Source organism: Panthera onca, chromosome B2 (genome assembly GCF_046562875.1).
Source record: "Panthera onca isolate mPanOnc1 chromosome B2, mPanOnc1 haplotype 2, whole genome shotgun sequence".
Lineage (NCBI taxonomy): Eukaryota > Metazoa > Chordata > Mammalia > Carnivora > Felidae > Panthera > Panthera onca.
In genome coordinates this window covers 32,820,752-32,842,079 of record NC_138343.1, presented here as the reverse complement: position 1 = coordinate 32,842,079, position 21,328 = coordinate 32,820,752, and the positions used below count along the sequence as shown (strand labels likewise).

The window sequence follows — 21,328 nt, the reverse complement described above, 5'->3', positions numbered from 1 at the left end:
ACCGGAGCTCCACCCAGAAGCCTGAGCAAACCGGACGTCACACCTTCCCTGGCCACCTGAGCTCCCCGGCGGGGGCGCTCGGCTGGGGTCCCGCCCCGGGGGACGCCGGGAAGCGGCCCCGGCCCCGGCCCCGCCCCGTCCCTCCCCTCCCCGCGCACTCTCCTCCCCCTTCTGCGCAGCCCTCGGCTGCCCTCTGCTGCCGCGGGGTGGACCCTGCAACCCGGGCCGTCCCCGCCTTCGCACTGCGCACCCCCAGCCTCCGGATTGGCCGCTCCAGCCGTCTCCGGGCCGTCCGCCTTCGGCCACTGGATTGGCTGCGCCCCTGTAGTGAAGCCCCGCCCATTTCCCCGGGTCCTTTGATCACGCGCCTGCAGGCTCTTCCGGGGCCTGGGAGCCAACCGAGGGCGTTCCTGTCCGGGCTACAGCGGCGGGAGGTAAGGCATGAACGGGTTGGATGGGCTGCAGAGCGCCCGGACGGGTCCATGCCTCGGGGTGCCGGGATTCTAGGATTCCTGGGCCCCTCTGCGCACCGCTCCCCAAACCTCCCTCCCTCCCCCGGCCTGAGCCGCCCAGCGCAGTGGGAACTACCTCCCACTCGCCGATGCTGGTCCGCATCCCCGGAGCGGCCTGACACTCGCCCCACCTCGGCACGTCCCCTCGACTGTGGGACGGTGTGCATGCGACTGGGCAAGCTCGGTGCCCCGACGGACACCGGGACGGGTAGTTCGTACCTTGCCCTCCGATGGAGACCCAGGCGAAGCGGGGTCAGGGACGTTGGGGTCTGCGTGCAAGAGCCTATGGACAATCTCCTTGCATCTGTTGATGGGAGCTGACCCTGTCACCTCCCGCCTGTCAGCCCTCGCTAAGAGGGGAGGGACCTGGGCGGAGCCCCGGGTGGGGACCAGAGGGAGGTGACATCACCTCACAGATACAGTCCAGCCCTGCCCACTTGTGTCCACCCTGGCACATGAGACCAATGGGGGGAGAGGCTATCCAGGCTGTATGTCTGCAGTCACACCGGGGACAGGGAGGGCACAGGGAGAGCCCATAGTCTAAAATGTGGGGACTGGACCAGGACGGAGGCAGTCTCCTTCAGATGCTCCTCCCTCACCCCCTAGGCCACAGTGCAGGACCAAACTCCCCTTTGTGCTCCACTGGATAGGTGCTGGCAGCCCAGCGTCCCAGGAGGTGGGAGCAGGACCTGGGAACCTGTGTCTAAGCTTTTCCCAGTTGAGATGTGCAAACGTTGGCCACCCCGAGCTGGGCCACACCCTGATTTGGGGGGTAGGAGCCGAGCGGGACTCTGGGCCTCCCCTCGATGCCCTCCAAACCCAGGATTTGCTGAGAGTCACTGGAGGGTTAAACCCAGCACCCTGACCTGGAGGATCCCTTGTCCCGGTGCCTGACCTAAGTTGTGATACATCGCTCTTGGGGAGGGATCCAGAGCTTGAAATTGATAACCTCCCTTCCTCCTCCCCAGGGAGCCCAGTGGAGGCGCCCTCCCGAGGCACTACTGCCCATGCTGACTACCCAGCCCTCCGGCTGCCGATGTCATGAGTAACACTACAGTGCCCAATGTCCCTCAGGCCAACAGCGACTCCATGGTGGGCTATGTGTTGGGGCCTTTCTTCCTCATCACCCTGGTCGGGGTGGTGGTGGCTGTGGTAAGGAGCCCCCACATCCACACATATACACCCACACCTTTGCTAAGGCACGGCTGGGTGGGCCTGAGCCAGCCTGCACACATCGTCTCAGCTGTCCTGCTGTTTTGGGAGTGGAGGGGGTAGAGGTGGGTCCCTCTCGCTTGTGGGCCATCCTGGGCTCGCTCAGCAGCCTCCACAGTGCTGTGTCTCTGTTACAGGTAATGTATGTCCAGAAGAAAAAGCGGTGAGTGTCCCTGCCCTGTTGTTACCTCTCCTGCATTCTGCTTCAGTTTCTTCCCTTGGGATCTGGGTTCCTCTGCCTACGCGTTCAGATGCCCCTCAGCCATCCTTCTACAAGCTCGAAATTCCCTACACCCCATTGTTAGGTTTTCCTGCCCACGTGCGGCTTACCCACCAGAGAGGGGCCCCTTGTAGATTCGGGCATGGATGCTTAGAACCTTTGTGTGCCCCTAAAGGCACCCACTGCAAGTGCCCCTGCCTTGGACAGTCAGGTGTTTGAAGGGAGTGGGCACCCCCCTGGGCTGAGCCCCCTCCCCTGCTCCCCAGAGTGGACCGGCTTCGCCATCACCTGCTCCCCATGTACAGCTACGACCCTGCTGAGGAGCTACATGAGGCTGAGCAGGAGCTACTGTCTGATGTGGGAGACCCCAAGGTGAGCACTCCGGGGGCAGGGACAATCAGCAGAGGTCCGTGTTCTCACCCATACTCCCCCTGAAACAAGAACCTGCTTCTGCCCTCGGCCCTCCCCATTTGGGGCCGCCACCAGTGTGGGGTGCCCCGGAGGCTGTGTCGTGGCCTCTGCCCTGGAACCCAGCCTGGTGGCATGATCTCTTCCCTCACAGGTGGTACACGGCTGGCAGAGTGGCTTCCAGCACAAGCGGATGCCCTTGCTGGATGTCAAGACCTAACCTGACCCCCTTGCCCTGATCTCCAGAACCATGGGGTCTTGGGAGTGCCCAGGGCCTGCAGCCTGCTGCTTGCCTTCCCATTTGCACTCACCCAGCTCCCCCTGCTGGGTACCGGGTCTCCTCTCCTCCCATCCATACCCAGTAGCACCTCACAACCGACCCTCCCCCCCCCCTTCCGGCCTTCAGGCCTTTGTGGGCTGAGCCTACCATCCACTCCCAAGGGGCTAATAATACAAGTTTTTCCTTCTGGGGTGGAAGGGTGGTTGGAGACCGTTTTCTCTGAGCCCTCCCCTACTCGGCTTTGGATTGGTTTCCATGGTGACAAGGCCTAATGTATAGTATTCAGTATATATATTTTGTAAATAAATGTTTTGTGGCTAGGGGTGTGGTCGATTTCTTTGAGAGGCTTAAGTTACCCTTCCCTGGAGCTAATGCTTGTCCTCCCCCCCCCCCCCCCCCGCCCCGCCTCCCGCAGCCTGAAGAGCACCTTGAAAGCCACCCCCAACAACTAGATCCTTAGTTTCCAGCCTTCCTACCCCAGGTGCCCACCACAGAGAAGACTCCAGTCCAGAAAAGGATATTTTTTTTATTCAAGTAACTGCAAATAGGAAACCAGATGGGGGGGCCCCAGGCTGGGACAAATAATGGCTACCTCCTCCCCGACAGAACAGGGGGAAAAGGTGGCCCCTACACCCTTGTCGGTCAATACAGGCCCCCCCCCACTCCTCACTCTGCTGCAGCATCCTAGGGGCAGGGCCCCCACCTTCCCTGGGACTGGGGTGGTCGGTAACCCAGCCTGCTCTGCCCCAGGCCCCTTCCCCTAAGAGCATCTTGGAGGGGGATGTGGGCAGAACAGGAGGAGGCAATGAGGATGAACATTTGGCGCTGGTCGCAGCAGCAATGACGGATGTCTAAGAATGGAAACATTGAACAAAAACAACACAACTGTCCAGAGGTAGTTTGTGAACAGAGGAAAGATGGAACCAGAACCTTGGGGGGTGGGGAGGAGCAGAAGGGTGGGAGTGGGCAAGGCTAGCTCCTTGTTATTAGTGCCCCGTGTGAGGAAAGGGGAAACTGAGGCCTAGGGTAGAAGCGGAGAGGGTTGGGCAGTGGCTCCAGCCCACCTTAGGTGGCTGCCACAGGGAACCTGGGCCTCCTGGATAAAGGGTGACCGAATTTCCCTCACTGCAATAGATTCCAGGGTGGCGGTGAGGTGGGCTGGAGCCCGTTTGGAGAGGGTAGGGGGCTCAGACCCCTCCTGCCTTCCTTCCCGTGCCCCAAACGGGGCTGTCCGACCTCAAGCAAGGACTAAGCAAGGTGGGAAGGAAGAAAAGTGGGCGTGAGCCACACCTGGTGAGACACAGGCTGGGTGGGCGCATCTTGGGGCTGAGCACCCCTCCCCACTGGCCGTACCTGCTGCTGCCAGTGCTGTGGAGTGGGGCAGATCAGAATGAGATGGGGCATGGCCCCTTTTAAGGCCAGGGGAGCCCTCCCAGGCCCCTTAGTGGGAAGCCAGAAGGAAGAGTGGGGAGGCAGAGGGGACCCCCATACCAAGAGCCCAGTCAGCAATGTCCCCAACCACTGAGAGTGGGGACGCAGCAGGGGCAGGGTGCGGCGAGGCGGGAAGTCGGCTTTGTCTGGAAGGGCAAATGTGCGCATGGGTGAGGGGTCGCTGGAAACCTAGACCAAAGGAAACTGCTCCCCACTCAGGCCTTGGGGCCCCGCAGCGGCTGGTGTGCTGTGTAGTGTGGTGGTGAGGGCACAGGTAGGTGGCGGTGACGCGTGGGCCTGGGGGGAGGGGCGGGGGCGGTGGGAGCGGAGCGGAGCTGTCCAGTCCCAGAAGGAAACTGCTCCCCGGTGAAGGAGCAGGCGGCACGGCGCGGTCACTGCTCCTCCTCGGAGGACTCCTGCGAGATGCCCTCTTCTTCCTCCTTCTCCTGTGAGGTGGGCAGGGCAGTCAGCAAGAGTGCCAGGTCTGCCCCCCTCCCACTCAGGGGGGAAAGGGCACAGGCCAAGATTGCCCCCACCCCTCTCTGTGCTCCCTGGCTCTCCAGAAGGGGGATGAGTCAGGGCTGAGTGTGTGAGTGACTCAGCAACCTCCACGGCCCAGTTTCATTCATAAAAAAGGAAGAATTTAAAGGGAGGGAAAAAACCCACACACACGCCGCTCTCACACAGAGCCAGCCCTCCTTGGCCCTGGGGCCCGTGGTGGGTGCAGGGTGGGGGGACCCGCACAGCTCAGTGCAGCCCTGAGCTCCAGGCAGTGAGGAAGTCACTACCGGGCTTTCTGGAGGAAGGGAAGGGAGAGGGGGCCAGGGAGAGGACCGAGGAAGGTGCGGCTGCAGGGTGCGTGAGCCCCCCCTGCTGGGTGCAGTGCAGGGGAACCAGGTGGCCTTGGCCCGCAGGGGCAGCTGCTGGGCTGGGGAGCTGGGCTGCTGACTGACCCCAGGCCAGGGCGGGGAGGAAGGGGAAGTGTGTGCCGCCGGGGCTCACTCACTGGGCGGGAATGTCGGGACACCACACGGGCCTGCGGCCCCCGTGCCAGGCACAAACTCCAAAACAACTTGTTTCCTGTTACTCACTCCTGGGGCCCAGCCAGCACCCTCTGACCCCCCTCCTCACCCTGGTGGTGGCTCAGCTCGAGGAATGAAGGCCTCAGGGAGTTCAGGGAGCAGGTTTGGGGTAGAAAAGGGCCAGGAAGATCAAGGCTGGGGTGGCCGTAACTTCAGTGTAGGCCCTAGGGGCAGCCTCCGGACTCAGGCCACCTTCTTCCATTAGCAGCTATTTGTGGGGGACTCAGAAATGGACAGGTGGAGGACAAACCTCACCCTATGCCCAGGTACCACTCTTTCCTCATTTCTACTGGTGGGGGGCCGGGGGGACTAGATGGCCTCCAAGTTCTCCCTAAAAGTTGAGTCTGTTCTAGTAGAGGAAGGAGAGGCGGCCCCACCCCCCCCCCACCAGGGCGGGGGTCTAGTCTGGTTTGTACCTGGGACCCCTTACTGCTATGGACACAGCCCTTTAAAAGCCCTGGGCTGGGTGCCAGGACCCAGAATCCCTTTCCCTCTCTAGGCCTGGATAGAGGGATGATGTCCCACCATGCCCGGCTCTGGTCAGCCAGAGCCGTCTTTCCACGGTGAGTGCCCAGGAGGAACAGGCATCACCCAACCTCAACACCCTCCCCAGAAAAACCAAACCACCGCTGTCCCTTCACCTACCAGTTTTTTGGGTCTGCCCCTTGGTTTCCTCCCTGGAGTTGTGGTAGTTTTCTAGATGGTCCGAGAAAAGATCCACTAAGTCAAAAATGTTCCTGACAGTGCTCCCCCAAATGACCAAGGGCCCCGATGGTGAGGGAGAGCAGGGAGGAGCAGAACTACGTACCTCTGCTCAGGGCGGCCCAGGACTGTCACCCCGGCAGGCCCACCCGAGTCCAGCTGGTGATGACTGGCCAGCCACACTGCCCACCCCCCCCAATATACACACACGCCCCCCACTCCCTCCTCCACCCATGACTCAGAGGATATGAGTCGTGTCTCAGAAAAAATAAAATAAAAAACAAAACAACTGCTCCGAGAGGCTGATGCCACTGTGAATCTGGCCTTCCCTGCTTAACCCCACTCCCTCGGGACCCAGGGGACCCTGGAATGGAAGGAAGCACTCTCAGCCCAGGGACTGGTGCTGCTGTCCCTTCGCTCTTCCTGACTCTCCCTTCTCCGGACGAGGAAAGCCGCAGGACTTCTGACCTGACTTCCCCATTGTCCTGGGCAGGACCAAGTCCCCGGAAGGAAGACCTCGATCATCACCCTGCTTTCCCCCAATTCGCAAAGACTCCCCCTGCCACCCATATGCCAGGGAAGAGGGGGCAGGGTACAGGCCCTTCCCAGAGCCCCCCACAGCCGTGGCCACGGGGACATGGCCCTCCTCCTTCGTCCTTACCCGGGTCTTGGCAGCACCCTTGTTTTTGCTCCCCTTTGGTCGGCCCCGAGGTCTCTTAGGTGTTGGCACTTCGCTGGGTTCCTTCTGCAAAGACAAATGGGGTCATCAGGGACACAGATGCCACCTGTCCTGCCCCTTTCAAAAGACACAGCTCTCTCCCGTGCCCCAGCAAGACTGAGTCAGCAAGCCATCACCCCAACCCAGAAATCCACAGGAACCATGGCGGGCAAGCCCTTGTGATGCAGGTTCTGACTTTGACCGTCTTTCGCAAAGCCCCTCCCATGCTGCCCTGTGACAACAAAGTGACAAGAAACCAGAAAAGGGAAAGGTGTCACCGGAGAAGAAAGACACTGTCAGGGAGCTCTGCCACCGAAGGGCTCTAAGCTCTTGGGCAAGACACAGAATGCCTGGGCCTCAGTTTCCTCAACTGTAAATGGTGACCACACTCACCTCACGAGGCATCACGAAAAGTAAAGGAAGGATGTGGGAATGTCTAGCACTGGGCCAAGACTGCTGCCCACCCCCTCAGACGACACAGGCTGGAGACTGTGGAGGACGCAGAAGGGGAAAGGAGGCCCCGCGACAGTGGAGGGAGCCTCCAGCCTCCACCTGCAAACTGGACTCCCTCTAGGCTGCCTCCCAGAGCAGGAATGATGCCCAGATGTCAGAAACAGAGATCCTGGCCATGGTTGCCGCTGAAATTTTAATAAGCCTGACAGGATAAAAAAGCTGCTGCATAATGCATAGAAGCTGGGCAGTAAAGGCAGGTCAGCTATGGTTTCGGGGGGACTGCCCATAGGCTGTTTAGAACTATGGTCCAGTAGCCCAACACTCCTTCTCGGACACCCCCCTGTGGACCCCAGCTAACTGGCTCCAGGTGGAGACCAAGGGAACCAGACTGACTTCCCTCCACACATTGTGGCCTCTGAAAGAGGCAGCTGAATCCCACCACTCAGACATCCCACGGCTCATTATCTCCCTAAAGAGTCAGTACAGACAGCACTCTTCAACCTACAGATGCGGAAGCCGAGGCCCACGGTATAAAGGGCAAGGGTTGCCCTCAATCCCTTTCCTCTTCCTGGGGAAAGGGAAGTGAGCTGGGCCTCACCAGTTACTGCCCCTGTGAGAGAATCCAGGATCTCCACCACAGGGCAGGGGGCCCCCAAAAGGCCAAGCTGGCCTTCTAACCCCGGGAGACCTCAGCAGGGGACAGCACCAGGGTTGAGGGTTACTCTCTCACCAACTCCCCCACATTTTCAAGTTCCTGGGCTTCAGTTTTCCTTTTACAGAGCCAGAGCCTGGCCTAGGGCCACTCTAAGGGAGGCCCATGGATAGATGCTGGCCCAGGATTTTTTTGTTACAGGCCTGGGATGAGGAAGTACAGAAATTGACAGGTATTCGTAAACTTTCACAGCCAATTGACAGAATAGTCTGTACAACGAAATCTCGGGACTGAAAACGTGAACTTCTATATACACGTAACTCCTCTTTTCTGTGTTTTATCAACGCATTGGTCCACAACAGACTGGAAGTCAAGGGTGGGTGCTTCACCAGAGTGCGAGCTCTCGCCTGTGTGACTGCAAGGTCGCTTCTGGCTTGGATCGGCCGGCAAGGGCTCAGAGTTCACTCAGATTCCTCAGCCCCCACTTCTCTCCTGGGGTCTCAGCAACGGGCCAGGGTGGGCATGCGCTGGGTGCATGTTGGAGGACACACACTGAGCAAGGATCCTGCACCCCTCTTCCAGTTTTCACTTGGCACCTCCCTAGCCCAAAGGGGTAAACCGAGGCAAAGGTTCGGACACCCACCTGACTCCCTACCAGCGCCGTCCCGGGACTCACCGGAGGCTGCTTGCGCGGCCTGCCCCGACCCCGCTTCTCAGTGCCGTCCTTTTCCTGCTTGGAGGCCAAGGGCTGGCTGGACTTCGAGCTCGACTCGCTCATCTTCCCTTCTCTCTGGAGCAGGTGGAGGAGCGATGGCTGGGATGCTAGGAAAGCAGGAGAAGTCGTTTTAAACACAACATTTTGCTTCGGCCACCTCCTACCCCCTTTACCACTCCCACCTTCAAGGTGGCCTGCCTGTAGGACCCTGCCTGCTCCCAGGGATCCAGGATCCCCACCCTGCTTAGGCTGGTGGGGGTGGGGGTCCGCCCAGCCCAGCATGTTGCTACAGGGTGGGGTCGAGCCGTTGGCTCTAATCAGCTCCTTATCTCCTGCTCAGAAGGGCGCTTTGTTGTCCTGCCACCCCCACAGGGCCCAGGCCCAAGAGGCACAGCAGGCTCAGATGTGGCTGTGGGTGAGGTCACCAGGGCAAAGGTGTGGATGAGGTGGGGGGATCCTCACACTGCCGGGGGTCCCTTCTCTAGCCAGCCGCCCTTTCTCTTAAGAGAAAGCCAAGCCTGAGTGGCCCACAGGCAACAAGGGAGGAAAGGTAAGCAGAGAATAAGCCTCGGGCTTCCATCTGGCAGCCGTGGGCATCAGTCCCTGGCCCACCTGCCTTGGCCCAAGCCTCGGGACCAGGCGCTACCAGGGCCAAGCTTGATACTCTGTACCAATCGCCCAGCCAGGGATGGTGCCTACCCCACTAGTTCTCTCTGTTCTCTCTCCGGACAGAGCCTTGGGGACTCAAGGATGGGAAGTCTGGGAAGGGGAAGTGGGCTGAAATCACACGGGGGCGGAAAAGAAACCTAAAGCTGAAAGGTGGGTCTCCTCTTCCACCCCCGTCCACCTGGAGCCAAATGAGATTGTCCCCTTTGATGCCTGCTTTCAGGAGGGGCAGGAATTCTGCACTGAGATGGATCCTTCGGAACAGATGCTAGCTGCCCTCCCCCATGCCCCACTCCCCCAGCCTGGGCAGAGCTGGTCGTCAGTCCTCCAAAGCTTCTTGGTTCTCTTCTAGCATCTTTCCTCTTCTTATATACAGGCCGTTTTGTGTTTAATCAGCCCCACCAATTTTCAGCTTACCTAAAACTTCCCACTGCTTGCAGCATTTGCCCCCTTTATCTGGGAGCCTCTTCCAGAAGCTTAAAAGACAGTGAGGGTGCTCCACCCCGTCTGTCTTCCCAGTTAAAGATACTCAACCTGGGAGACCTATGGCTCTACACCTTCCTGGTAACCAATCCCTGGTTGCACTTGGCAAAGGGTGGGCCCAAGCAGCCTCAGTTCTAAAAGACCTGCAATCTGTAAAATGGGGGTAATGGTAAGACATCCACCTCAACCGCCTGCTTCTCCAGACTGACGCAAGATCAAACCAGATGATGGTTGAAATGTCTAAACAATGGGAAATCTCACTCCAATCAAAACGAAAACTAGAACATTTGAAAATGACTTCTCTTTCCCTTTTTCCGATTTTCAGACAATTTCCAATTTTAACTCGATGAGGGCGGGGAGGAAATGTTTTTTGCAAACTAGGGACTTTGGGAGGACTGGAGGCCCCCATCCCCAAGCATCAAGATTCTCCAGACGGCGAGACTTTGTCTGGTAATTATTCTATTTTATAATATTTCAGACTTGAAGACCCTTTTAAACAAGGTGGTTGGTGATTTATCCTGCTCCGTCATTAGTGGCTTGGCCTGCTCTGTAATTACAGGCAGTGATTAGAATCTTATATTACACCACAGGTTCCCCTTCAAACTAAACATCAAAATTAATCAGCCTAAATGAGTGCTGACCTCACATGAGGTCTGTTGAAGGCCCCCTCACAGAGGGGGTTCCAGTTGGGCCAAGCCAGCCCCTAATCCCAGAAAGCCTGGGCCCAGCAGGCCTGGGAATCCTGGTGGGTCTCTGGGGGAAGTTCTTGCATCATCTGGTGCTTCCCCCCACTTTTTGCTACTGGGGACCCTTTAATCCATTCTCCAATCACCCCCCTCCCAATCCAGGCCTCCAGGAACTGAATGAAGGCCTGAGGCCCTCTCTGGTGAGACCAACAAATGCTTGTCTCTTCCACCTGTTTCTGAAAATCAGAGGCCTAGCTGGGCGAAGCCATGTTTAGGGCCCGACCTCAATCCTTCAGTTTGTAATAAGCCTTTCTGGGCCTCAAGCTTGTCCCTCTCCATACACCGGGCACGCAATGTGTATTCCACAAAGGCTTAGGGAATCTACAAGAACGACCCTAGGAAATCCTCATAGCACTCCCTTGTTTTCTGGAAAAAAAAAGTAGCCCAGAGAGGCCTGAAGAGTTGTCCAAGGTCACACAGCAAGTAGGCAAGCAGGATACAGTAGGTTCCTGGCGACCCCTCTAGCCCGCCACTTTCCCTACCCGCCTAGAGAATGGTTAAGTCCCTGTCGCCCCCTGTTCCAGACCCGGCCCCAGGGTGACTCTGCAAGTGTCTGCGCCGGGCCGTTGCAGGTCGGCCGGCGGGACTAGGGGCCAGAGCGCACGGGGGGAGGGGCACAGGCTGCTCTTGCAGGCGCGGGAAACTGGTGCACCCCGACCGCATGCACCGCCACGCGGGTGCACCCGGCCCCACTTCCTGCCAGAGGGGGCACCCAAGCCCGCCTTGGGGCAGGAAACCTGGCGCGCGCGGGCGCGGGGCAGAGGAAGAAAGACACCTCCCTCCGCGCCCTCCCCGCAAAATAAAGCCCCAGAAAAAAAAAAAAAAAAAAAAAAATGAAACGGGGAGTCAAAGGGACTAGTTCCAACAGAGCCCTGCAAAGCAGAGAAACCTGTTTGTGGGGGCGGAGGGCAGGCCCGGCCCTGGGGGCTGAAGAGGCGCGGGCCGGGCCAGAGGTGGGGTCCGGGTGAAGCCCCAAACCCAGGCCCGCGATTCGGCCTCATCTGCGTGGGGGGGGGGGGGGGGGGAGGGCACCAGGAAAAAGGCCGAGCGGGAACGGGGCCGAATTGCGGGGTTCCTGCCCATCCCCCTCACTTCTAGAACTTCCCCAGGCTGCGGGGGGCGCCCGGCCCCCCACCCGCCTGCGGCGCCGCAGCCTGTTCCTCTCCCCGCCCCCCACACCCCGGGCCCCGGCTCGGGCTCCGGCGGGAGCGGCGGCCGCGCGAGGTGCACCGGGCTCCGCCGGGTGCACAACTCGCGCTCGCCGCAGCCGCGCGCCCCCTCCCCCACCGCGCGCCTTTCCCGGGTCCCCGCCCCCCGCAGGGCGCCCGCGGCGCGGGGGAAGGGGTGCGGGCGCCCTCCCCGCGCCGCCGGGCCCCGCCGCCCGCCCCCGCGCCGCGCGGCCCTCCCCCGCCGGCGGCTCGCGCAGCCCCGGCCTGGGAATAAAGCCGGAGGCGCGCGCTGCAGCCCTGGGCGGCTTGCAGGAGGGGCGGCGTGCAGGCGGGGGCGCGGGCGCCCCCCTCCGCCGCCGCCGCCGCGGGCCCCGGGGACGACTCACCGCGAGCTCGGCCGCCGGCCTGCGGTGCGCGCTCCGGGCTGCCGGGAGCGACGGTGCTGGGCGCTGAAGACCGGCCTGGCTCCGCCGCCGCCGCCGCTGGTAGCAAATGCGGATCTGAAACCGGGAGAGAGAGCAGAGGCGCTCAGAGACCGCCGCCGCCGCGTGCTCGCCGCCCAGGCCCCCACGGGGTATTTATCTGTCACATCCAGGCGGGGGGACAAAAATATTCACCCTCCCCCGAAGGATGGCGAGGGGCAGGAAGCTAGGCACGGCCCGTGCGCGGCCTCAATAAATAAATAATTTAATTAAATGATAGATATAAAAAAAAAAGAAGCCACCGGAGGGGCCGCGAACTCACGCCTTCTTGGAGCCGCGCCAGCGCCAGAAATAGCCCGGGCTCGGAGTCCCAATTAGAGGAGCGCAGCCCCGGCTCAGGGGAGCTTAAAAAGAGCGACCCAGGGGCAGGGGGGACGGGCCCGCCCGCGCCAGCCGTGTCACTGTGGGGGGCGGGGCCATGCAAATGAGCCCGGGGATTTAAAAGGGCGGCCGCCCGCCAGCCGCCGCCGCCGCGCTGGTGGGTGCTGACTACGGGGAGGGGCGTGCGGTGCCGGGTGCCTGGGGGCGGGCGCGCGGGAGGCCTGGGCTGGGAATCCGAGGCGACGGCCCACTCCCCACTGTCCCGGGCCGGGAGACACGGGAAGGTGCACAGAGGGATCACCAGGGAGCTTTTCGCCGGGGAGGGGGAGGAGGGCATCTTTACATCCAGCAAGGGGGTCCCCGGGAGAGTCACCTCTAGGGGCCTTCCGGGCGTGTGGGCCTGACGCCCGCGGGGCGCGTTGGATGTGGGCGGGCGTTCGTGCCTGCGGGGTCCGCGCGGGCGGGAGGGGGTGGAGAGAAACGCGCCTGTGAGAGAATTCCGCGGCCTACCCGCCGCCCCCTGCGCCCAGATACACGGCTCGTAGATTTCCCCTGGGCGGACAGGTGTCAGCATGTGCATTTTAGTGCCAACGTGCGTGTGGCTGACTGGTGAAATTCAAGTCTTGTGAAATTCAAACGTGAAACTTGTGAAATCCAGACTTTTCGTTTATTAATGGCCGCGAGTGAGCCGTAATCAAGGTGCAGCCTCCAAAGGAAACAAACGATTGGCTCGCTTGCAGGTAAACCTGAGGGAGGCTTCATTCCTTTAGGTGACTCGGATGATGTTTTGGAGACGTGCGTTTCCACTTTGTGACCTGGTCCTCTCCGCTGTGACTTTTAAGAAAAGAAAGCGTGAATCAGTGGTCGCCTGGAAGCACTTTGAGGGCAGGGACTGGGTCTACGCAAGCCATACCCGCCACGCTTGGCCCGCCCGGCGCCAGGCGCAACAAAGACTTGTTGCACGTAGAAGAAGGAAGCCAAAGTGAAAAGATGGCGGGGAGGGCGGTGGGAGAAGAAAGGGCGCTGTCAGAGCGGCGCGCCCTGCAGGCTGGGCCCGGGGCCTTCTCGGGCGCACCTCCCCGCCCCTCGTCCCTGAGGCGGCCTTCCACACCTCCCGTGATGCAGGGAAATGCAATGCGGCCCAGTGACACACGGCTGTGACTCATGTTTTTCTTTGCTCCCCTTCTTCCTCCCCGGCCGGCCGAGGCCCCGGCCCAGCCCCCTCCTCAGGGGGCGAGCCGCCGATGGAGGGGGGACGCCAGGAAAACCCTGAGCCCGGAGTGGAGGCGGGGTGGGGAACCGGAGGGGCCGGGCCTCCTACTTTCAGGAATGTTTCAGGAATGTTTCCGGTGGGGGTGGGGAGCAGAGCCGGGAGTGGGCCCAGCCCCCACCCGGGGCGGCGGGCTGGCGCTCCGGGCCGGGGGCAGCACGTGCTCGGCCGGGTGGGGGCGGGGGCGCCCGGGCGGGAAGGCGCTGGGGGCCCTCGGAGTGCGTTCAAAGAGGAGGGCGCGGGCCTGGGGCCGGCCGGGGCTGGGGGTGGGCCGGGAGGCCGCCCTCCAAGCGCTGGCTCCCCGCCCCGCGCCCAGGTGAAACGCAGTTCCTGCGAAGTGCCCAGGCTGCCCCTGGAGGGGAGAGGAAGTCACCGAAGGGCGGCCGGAGGGGAGAGGAGGGTGGAGGGGAAAGCCAGGGAGAGGCTGGGGGAGGGGCGGCCTGCCCCTTTGTCTGGAGCCGGGGGTGGGGGTGGGGCGGGGTGGAAGGCGCGCTGTGCCCTCCATCTTTGTGCCCTGCGTGCGGAACGCGCGCTTAGTAGGCCGCGAGTTGAGTTGGCTGGAGGCATTGAGTTAGCTCGAGAACCTTTGCAGCGTTGAGTGGAAGAATGGCCCTTCGGTTGTGGCCCTACTCCCCCTAGGTCACAGCTCCCTGCCAGCAACCCGGGCCTCCACGCCTGGCCCAGGGATAGCCCTCATGGAACCTCGGCGCCCCTAGACACAGCCCTCCCCAAGGCCGCCCGCGCTGCTAGGCCCGGGGCTGATGGCCGGGAGGCGTGGGAAGGGTCCTGGTAGGCCTCTTCCCTGGACGCAGCCAACCTGGGGCAGCTCTTGCCTTTTGCTTGTGACTTGTGGCCTGTGGCGGTCCCTGAGGGAGGTGGGGAAGGGAGACGGACTTCTGCCTCGAGAGGCTGTGGGAAAACTTGGCCAACTTTTTGGCCCACTTCTAACAAAACGACTTGATCTTATTTTTCCTACTCTTATTTTTCCCCTCGTCCTGATTTTCTCACCGACTTGTTTTTTACCTTGTATTACATGTATTTTTGTAAGCCACCTCAAACCCTCTCTGGAAGGAGGGGCAGGTATAAATAAATTTGTGCGCAAGTAGAGTAGCTTGCTACTTGCATTACCCACACCCTTGTACAGAACTGCCCACTGACCCCCCATCTCCTTGCTTTCTGGATTACAGATGGCCCGAATTCCCTTCCTTCCCTTCCCTTCCTCCTTCAGGAAGTAGTTATAACAAGATATAGCCCTTGCCCCAGCGAATTTCGTATTTAGAGGAATCAGAACCAGGAACACCTGAGAGAAAGCTGAGGCACAATCCAGGAGATGCCACCAGGCAGAGTCCATTCATTCATTCAATAGTTTTGGAAGGCCTACTGTGTACCAAGAGCTCGTCCAAACTCTCGGGGTATAACAGAGTTCCCTGTGCTCTTGAAACGGAAGACTAAGGGGTCAGGCCCTTAAACAGAGACTCAGTGGGTGCTACAGAGGGAGACAGGATGGGAGCTCTGGGTAGTCAGGGAAGTCAGCTGGAGCAGGCCTTGACCTGGCCTTGATGGGATTTGGATAAGTGAGGGGCCATGGGGAGCATGCAGGAAGAAAGAGCTATTCTGGGCCTGGGGAATCGACCTGGTTGGTCAAAGCCTGAGGAGTCCCAGGGGAATTGGTCATGTCATAACTGCTCTAACCCACAAGAAGCATTTTCTTAACTATCAGAGTCGGGTTATACGGTTTCCACAAGGGCAACCCAGTGAACTTCAGGAATCCAACAGGAATGTCCAGGGAATGGGGAGTTCGGGTCACCTTTGTATTTCAGGACAGCTGAAGGGTAAGCTCGTTTTCTCCTGAGCTACTGTGATTCTTTCCGACGTTTGCTACTTTTTCCCCTGCCTTGCTAAGTGGCGTGGTGGGAGCCTGACAGGCTCCCAGTCGAAGCTTGCATAGTCGGTCGGGGTGGCCCTTGGCATTCCCTGGGGGTTCACGTCTCTCTGTACATCTCTCCAGTCAGCACGCTTGCTTGTCAGCTTACCTCTTGCTTCGGAATCATCTCCAGCTCTTAGAAGAGTCAAGGGAAAGACCACTGTGAATGGTACCATGTGGTGTTTGGATTAGTCGAGGTTTTCTGAAAGTCACAGGGATGAAGTTTGGTAATGTTCTGTGTCCAGCCCAACATGAAAGGTAGATGGGAGGACGTGGGAGGAAGAGGAACAGGAATTGTTTAATCTATGGCCCAAACCGGGATACTTTTTAACGTAAACGTTTTACGGATGAGAACTACATCCAGAAAATGCACAATCCGGTTATCAGCTCAAATGGGTTTTCATAGAGGGAACACCATTGTGTCACCAGCACCCAGATCAAGAAGCCACCTCCAGCTCCCCTTGTGTAACCGCTGTCCCCACTAGCATCCTGTAGTTTCGCCATTTATGCACGTTGTATGGACGGAATCCTGGGTTATGTACTCCTGGGTTAATTTCCTTTGCTCAACGTTGTGTGTGGGTTTCATCCATGTTGCATGTGGCTGCAGAATGTTCATTCTTGCTGCACAGTTATGTGGTATTAATGTGCCACAGTGTTTGCATCTGTTCTGTTCAACGGCATTTGGATAGACTCTGGTTCGGGGCTATGACAAATAGTGCTGCTGTGAATGTTCTAGAATATGTTTTGGTGATGAGATGTGCAAATTTCTGCTAAGTACATGCCTAGGAAAGGAATTCTGGGATCATAGGGTATGTATGTCCAGCTGTTACAGACAAGCAGGACATTTCAGAGTAAAAGGGGGTACCGTTGGTAGTTATGACCAGACAGTGGGCATAAACCTGGCCTGGCCCATTCTAACTGGGATTGACCCAGGACCATATCAACCAGCACTGACCCACGGCAGTCGAATATAGGGTCACCCTGGTGCACAGTGTTTGACCACTCTCCTGGAGAGTCACCCAGCTACTAGTACATCTGGTCATCTGGCAGGATCAGGTCTCCAGGCCCTGCTGACCACAAGCTGTGCTGCCAGGAGGCCTGGCAGGCCTAGAATGGGAGGAGAGCCTCTTCTGCTTCCAACTTTCGAGGGAAAAACTCTCCAACGAATTGGAAGGCCCAGGAGGCAGGCACCCCCGTGCCCTGAGCCAGCCACCCACGCTGCATGGCTGCAGGACACCATGGACTTTGTCAGCTTTCTTCTTCAAGGCTGAAACCCAGGGCAGCCCCGCTCCTCTCCAACCTCAGAAAAACCTGAGGAAAAGGAGTTTATGAGCACATACTAAATGCATATGTGTTCTCAGATCCCTCAACACTTCTACCAGGTCGAAAGTACTGTTGTCCCCATTATACAGGTGTTAAAACTGAGGCTCAGGGAGGTTAAACAACTTGGCGTTTAAACAGCTTGCTTCTATTCCCAGGCTAGGTAGGGCTGCTGCCTTCTCCCAGCCTGGCCAGATGGATTCCCTCCAGGCACCAAGATAGGCGCTGGGGATGTGGCCTTGAACTAGGTAGCTACATTCCCTGTCTTTAAGTGGTGTACTTTGGGCGGGGTGGGGGGCAGACAAGTACGTGGTAATACACTTTTACCACTGTGGTGCCTGCTGGAATGAGGGCCTGAGGAGCACAGGGCAAGGGCCCAGCGTGTGAGTGGAGCATCCCAGGAAACCCTGGAAGCAGGCAGCAGGGCATGTGATCCAGAGATGGGCTCGGGGCTGTGGCAGGCATGGTAGGCTGGATTCAGCACCATTCCCCACACGGTTCTGGATGTGAGTTAGGTCCCAGCAAAGAAAGAGTGAAATTTGGAGGATGCAAGAAAAGGAGATATTGCTGTGTGGGCTATGGAAACTCGGGGTTTTCTGTAGTACATACAGTGTCCAGTCATCAGCTTTATGGGGATCAAGAGGGTAGGCATGGGGGCAGAGTAGCCTCCTGCCCCTGGATCACAGCTCCACTGCAGGTGAGGTCTTCTGATTGCATTCCCTACCCCCCACCCCCATCAGAGCAGAGGGAGGCTGTTGTGTTGTTCCAGGAGGCCCAGCCTGGAGCCGGCTCCTCCAGTTCCTCCAACGGCTTTATAACCACCTAATTCCTGATATTAAATCTCTTTCCACCTAAAACATAAGGCATGTCCCACCTCTGCTCAAAATCCTCTAACAGTTCCCATCTCAGAGTAAAAAGTCCTCATAAAGGCCCACAAGGCCCTGCAATCTGCCCCGCTCCTAACCTCGTCACCTGCCTGCTGCTCCGCTTCAGTCACACCAGCCTCTGTGATGTTCCCCCGACCTGTCAGGCAAGAGCTCACCTCAGGGCCTTTGCACTTGCCATTGCCTCTGCCTGACTTGCTCTTCCCCCTAATATCCTCAGGGCTTACCCTCTCACTGCCTTCAAGTCTCTGTTCAATATTACTGTCCACGCTATGTAAAACTGCACGTTTGCCCCTGCGGTCATTCATCCACTTTACCGTGCTTTTTCCCCCATAACACTTCTCAATTTCTAACATACTGTATAACTGACTTTTCTACTTAACTGTTACCAGTAAAAATGGCATATCTGCTTCCTGTCCAGCGCTCTCTATTGGAAGGCCTGAGGATTTGATGGTTGTGTTCACAGGGGGATCCCCAGGGCCTTGCAAATTGTTCAGACCTAAAAAAAGCATTGAATGAAGAATGATCAGCCAGAGTGATTTCTGTTATTACAGACACCAAGCCACAGGGCATTAGGTTGGGGATAGGACATCTGTCCCCAAACCTCAAGGCAGAGAAAAGGGCGAGGGACCCAGTAGATCATCATGGGAGTGACAGGGTCGCCCGGCCTGCACCTTGCAAGACACCTGTTTTTTTGTCTCACTGTGTTAAAATCATTGTACCGTCGCTGTCACGTGATCTGCACACAGACTCATTTCTAGCAGGCACTACCTTCTGATCTTCTAGTCTGCCAGCAATCAGGGGAAATTGTTTTTTCCCTTGGTTTCAGGTTTAGTCATCAGGAGCTGGCAGCCACCTGACAACCATCTTGGCCCTTTGGCTGGGGCGGACCGGCTGGGTTGCTTGTTGGTTGGTGGCCTGGCAGTGGTGGCGGCTCTCCAGAGTGTGCTTTGGGTGAGTGTCAGATTTAAGCTTTGCATGGGACAAAATAGTTTCCCTTTGGTCTGGGGAGCTACCTGATAATATCCAGTGCAACGAGCTCTGCGGGTACAGTGCCCCAAACAGGACTGGCTGGAAGTGCACCCACTTTAAAGCTGTGTGGTCTACGAAAGCCCATCCAGGTGAGCCAGTGGAAGGAAATGTTAGGACAGCGACTGCGGGCCTGTGACCCTGCTCTCTGGGGGCTGAGCCGTGTTCTGGAGTCCGGCTTGAGGCCCTGGGCTGGGTTTCTCTCTAGGCCACACGCCCTCTGGGGTTGGACGTTCATGTCAGTTTGTTCGCCAGCTCTAGTACTTGGGGACTCCAGTCCTGCACCTTTGGCCACCTGCTCTCCCTCACCTCACACCCTTTTGAGAACAGGCCCCGAGGGTTCAGGAGAATCTCTTGTGGTCTTGAACTTGTTTCTCTTGTCTCTATTCCCTGCCTGCCTTCCAAGCTGTGTGAGACTAAGTGCTGGGGCTGGGGAAGGGGAATAGTGACCCCTGAAGTCTTCAAGAGTGACTGTCCTCCACAACTTGTGGGGAGGCACCCTCCTACCCAATGTCTGGGGTTGCATGGGTCCCCGCTGGGTCCTTCTGTCTCGGTAGCGGCGCGCTACCCTAACTGGGATGTGTCCTGGGTCGCACAGTGCTCTGTCTCCTCCAGGACCCCCTGAACCTTTCTTAGGGCTGAGAGCATGACTCTGGGGTCTCCATACTGGGGAGGAGCGGGAGGACTGCTGCCTGCCTGATCCCAGTAGCACGTGGGATGCCTGGGCTCGGCTCAGGGCCTGGCCGGCCAGAGTCTGGAGAGAGAAAGGGAGAACAGGGTGGAGGTCGAAGGGTGGGGGCCGGGGTTGAGGAGGAGGTGGGCTAGGGGTGAGGGGAGGAGCCAACACCAGGCCCGGGATTTGTCGGAATCCTCCGGGGCTTTGTTTTGTTCTTCTCCCCACCCCCGAGCCTCGCACCAGGGCCTAAGGGGGCCTTGGCGCTCAGCACAAGTTTGGTGAATGGATGGATGAATGAGAGCCAAAGGAGCTGGGGGAGGGGCGGAGGAAGTGGGTAGCTGGGGGGAGGGGAGAGAAGCAGGCTGGGGGAGGGGAGGTAGCCCCTGGCGGGAGGGCGGAGGAGGAGGGAGGCGGGCGGAGCAGGGCGAGCCTGCTGGTCTGGAATCTGGCTAAGAGATGGCGGCCGGGACAGGCCTGCCCGGCTCACCTCTCCATCACGCTGGCTTAAACCTCATTACTCCCTGCTCACCCAGCCGCCAGGCCTCTCTCCCACTCCATGAAGACCCCGGGGTCGTAGGTCTTCCTGGGCCTACTCCTTACTGAGAATTGAATGGCGCCATTCTTAGTCTTCTTACTTACTTTGTAGGAACCCAGCCGCTATGGGGTCGGTGGCCCTCTGGGGCTTGAATACCCGAATGGCCCTGGTGGATAGATGGTGAACCTGAGCTTGGACACCCCCTCCCCTTTCCCCACTCTGAGGTCTGGATGACGGAAAATACAGCGACTAGGATCTGGGCCACCTTGGAGAGTCTGGGGTGGGTCTCCAGGAGTAGAGCAGGGAGCCGGTGGGCAGAGAAAATCCAAGGGCTTGCCTCATTGGCAGCTGCCAGGGACTCCTACGGGAAGCAGCGGAGCTCAGTGTGGACAGTGCCAGGCAGGAGCTGCTGACAGCCAGGTTTCTGGGTCACCATCCAGGGTGCCCTGCCAATTCCCAGGCCTTGGGGGTGGGGTGAGGGGTGAGGGCCGACTGCATCCCAAGCCCAGACCCTGCTGTCTCCTTTGTCTGGGTCACTTCTGGGCCTGCTCCCATCCCCCACTTCCAGCCTTGCTGGGGCCAAGGAGCCAAGGAGGAGTTGATCCTGGAACTTCCCTTGGGTTTGTGGGCCTGCTGGCCTACCTGCCCTGAAGGTGGGGTGTATAAAGGTGATCTAGAACCTTTCCCACAGCAACCCCTTGGCTTGGGTCCCTCTGTCCTCAACCCCTGCTCCTGGGCTCTGCCCACAGTTCTATGCATGTCTTTTTCTGGCAGTCTTGTCCTTGGTGGGAGGGGTTTTTGTGAGCAGGATATCTTTTGTGGGCAGAAATCCTTCTAGTTCTCAAAGAGGGAATTGACCTTTCCAGTATCATGAGATTGGCACCTGGGTCCAGCTTAAGCGGTGGCTTGGTCCCCAGAAGTCTACAATACTTTTCTCTCAAGAGCTCTGCGTATCCATCCCACGGTGAAACTGAGGTCCAAAGAGATTAAGTATCTTGCTGTAGGAAGGGGTAGAAACGGATAAAAGTTGGAGAGAGTGGAGGTGGGGTGGGGAGCTAGGTGGCCTTTGGTGGTCACAAAGTGTTGGGGGTGTTGGGGTGTGACTCGGAGATTGGGAGCCTGTGCGCTGGCCAGTGGTACAGACAGCTGGAGGGGTGGGGACAAAAATAGCATGAGTGCTCATTACTCCTAGATAGGAGGGGGGGGAATCACATCTCCATTTTGTAGATGAGGAAATTGGGGTTCAGTAAGGTCAGGTGACTTGGATTCAGAATACCTACAAGTCTCAGTTCTCTGAATCCTGCCCCTCCCCCACCCAGCTCTCCCCACCCCCTAACCTTGCTCTACTTTTTTTTTTGAATTCCATAGCCCTTATCTGACATCTAGACTGTGCTACCCATTACTGTTGCCACCAGGCCCAGGTGGCAACTGAGCCCCT

The 21,328-nt window shown here is 58.8% G+C and overlaps 2 protein-coding genes and 1 long non-coding RNA gene across 10 annotated transcripts in view; 2 read left to right on the top strand and 1 right to left on the bottom strand.

Annotated features, from left to right (window-relative positions):
• The first annotated feature begins 313 nt into the window (after nucleotides 1–313).
• On the top strand, nucleotides 314–2,952 carry SMIM29 (small integral membrane protein 29). Of its 3 annotated transcripts, none has more exons than XM_060615242.3 (5): nucleotides 314–434; nucleotides 1,481–1,604; nucleotides 1,862–1,887; nucleotides 2,211–2,316; nucleotides 2,507–2,952. In XM_060615242.3, the coding sequence occupies exons 2-5, from the start codon at nucleotides 1,554–1,556 to the stop codon at nucleotides 2,570–2,572; spliced, it is 249 nt and encodes an 82-aa protein (XP_060471225.1). In that variant the 5' UTR covers nucleotides 314–434; nucleotides 1,481–1,553; the 3' UTR covers nucleotides 2,573–2,952. The 3 variants fall into 3 exon arrangements, with proteins under 3 accessions (XP_060471225.1, XP_060471224.1, XP_060471223.1); XM_060615241.3 differs by having other exon boundaries at nucleotides 1,481–1,664; nucleotides 2,250–2,316; XM_060615240.3 differs by having other exon boundaries at nucleotides 1,481–1,664.
• Nucleotides 2,953–3,138: 186 nt separating this feature from the next.
• On the bottom strand, nucleotides 3,139–11,942 carry HMGA1 (high mobility group AT-hook 1). 4 transcript variants are annotated; one of them, XM_060615234.2, is made up of 5 exons: nucleotides 11,836–11,942; nucleotides 8,314–8,492; nucleotides 6,509–6,592; nucleotides 5,787–5,841; nucleotides 3,139–4,506 (listed from the first exon to the last, which is right to left on the bottom strand). In XM_060615234.2, the coding sequence occupies exons 2-5, from the start codon at nucleotides 8,446–8,448 to the stop codon at nucleotides 4,253–4,255; spliced, it is 528 nt and encodes a 175-aa protein (XP_060471217.1). In that variant the 5' UTR covers nucleotides 8,449–8,492; nucleotides 11,836–11,942; the 3' UTR covers nucleotides 3,139–4,252. The 4 variants fall into 4 exon arrangements, with proteins under 4 accessions (XP_060471217.1, XP_060471219.1, XP_060471218.1 ...); XM_060615236.2 differs by having other exon boundaries at nucleotides 3,139–4,509; nucleotides 5,791–5,841; XM_060615235.2 differs by having other exon boundaries at nucleotides 8,347–8,492.
• LOC132666953 (uncharacterized) overlaps nucleotides 11,917–21,328 on the top strand; it is a 55,506-nt gene continuing 46,094 nt past the window's right edge. For 2 of the 3 annotated variants that reach the window (XR_013555595.2, XR_009604918.3), the window contains exon 1: nucleotides 11,917–12,023. This is a non-coding gene — a long non-coding RNA (uncharacterized LOC132666953). Of the gene's footprint in view, nucleotides 12,024–12,440; nucleotides 12,993–21,328 lie in introns of those variants that run through there. The other variant, XR_013555594.2, reaches the window with a different exon arrangement.

Bases quoted from the DNA above. Each gene is read 5' to 3' on its own strand.
- HMGA1 (XM_060615234.2), bottom strand. From the start codon at position 8,448: ATGAGCGAGTCGAGCTCGAAGTCCAGCCAGCCCTTGGCCTCCAAGCAG. The intron at 6,593-8,313 runs GTGGGTGTCCGA...TTGTCTTTGCAG, and splicing joins CGGCGCTGGTAGGGAGTCAG to AAGGAACCCAGCGAAGTGCC. The intron at 4,507-5,786 runs GTGAAGGGACAG...ACCTCACAGGAG, and splicing joins CAGACCCAAAAAACTGGTAG to AAGGAGGAAGAAGAGGGCAT.
- SMIM29 (XM_060615240.3), top strand. From the start codon at position 1,554: ATGAGTAACACTACAGTGCCCAATGTCCCTCAGGCCAACAGCGACTCC. The intron at 1,888-2,210 runs GTGAGTGTCCCT...CCTGCTCCCCAG, and splicing joins TATGTCCAGAAGAAAAAGCG to AGTGGACCGGCTTCGCCATC. The intron at 2,317-2,506 runs GTGAGCACTCCG...CTTCCCTCACAG, and splicing joins CTGATGTGGGAGACCCCAAG to GTGGTACACGGCTGGCAGAG.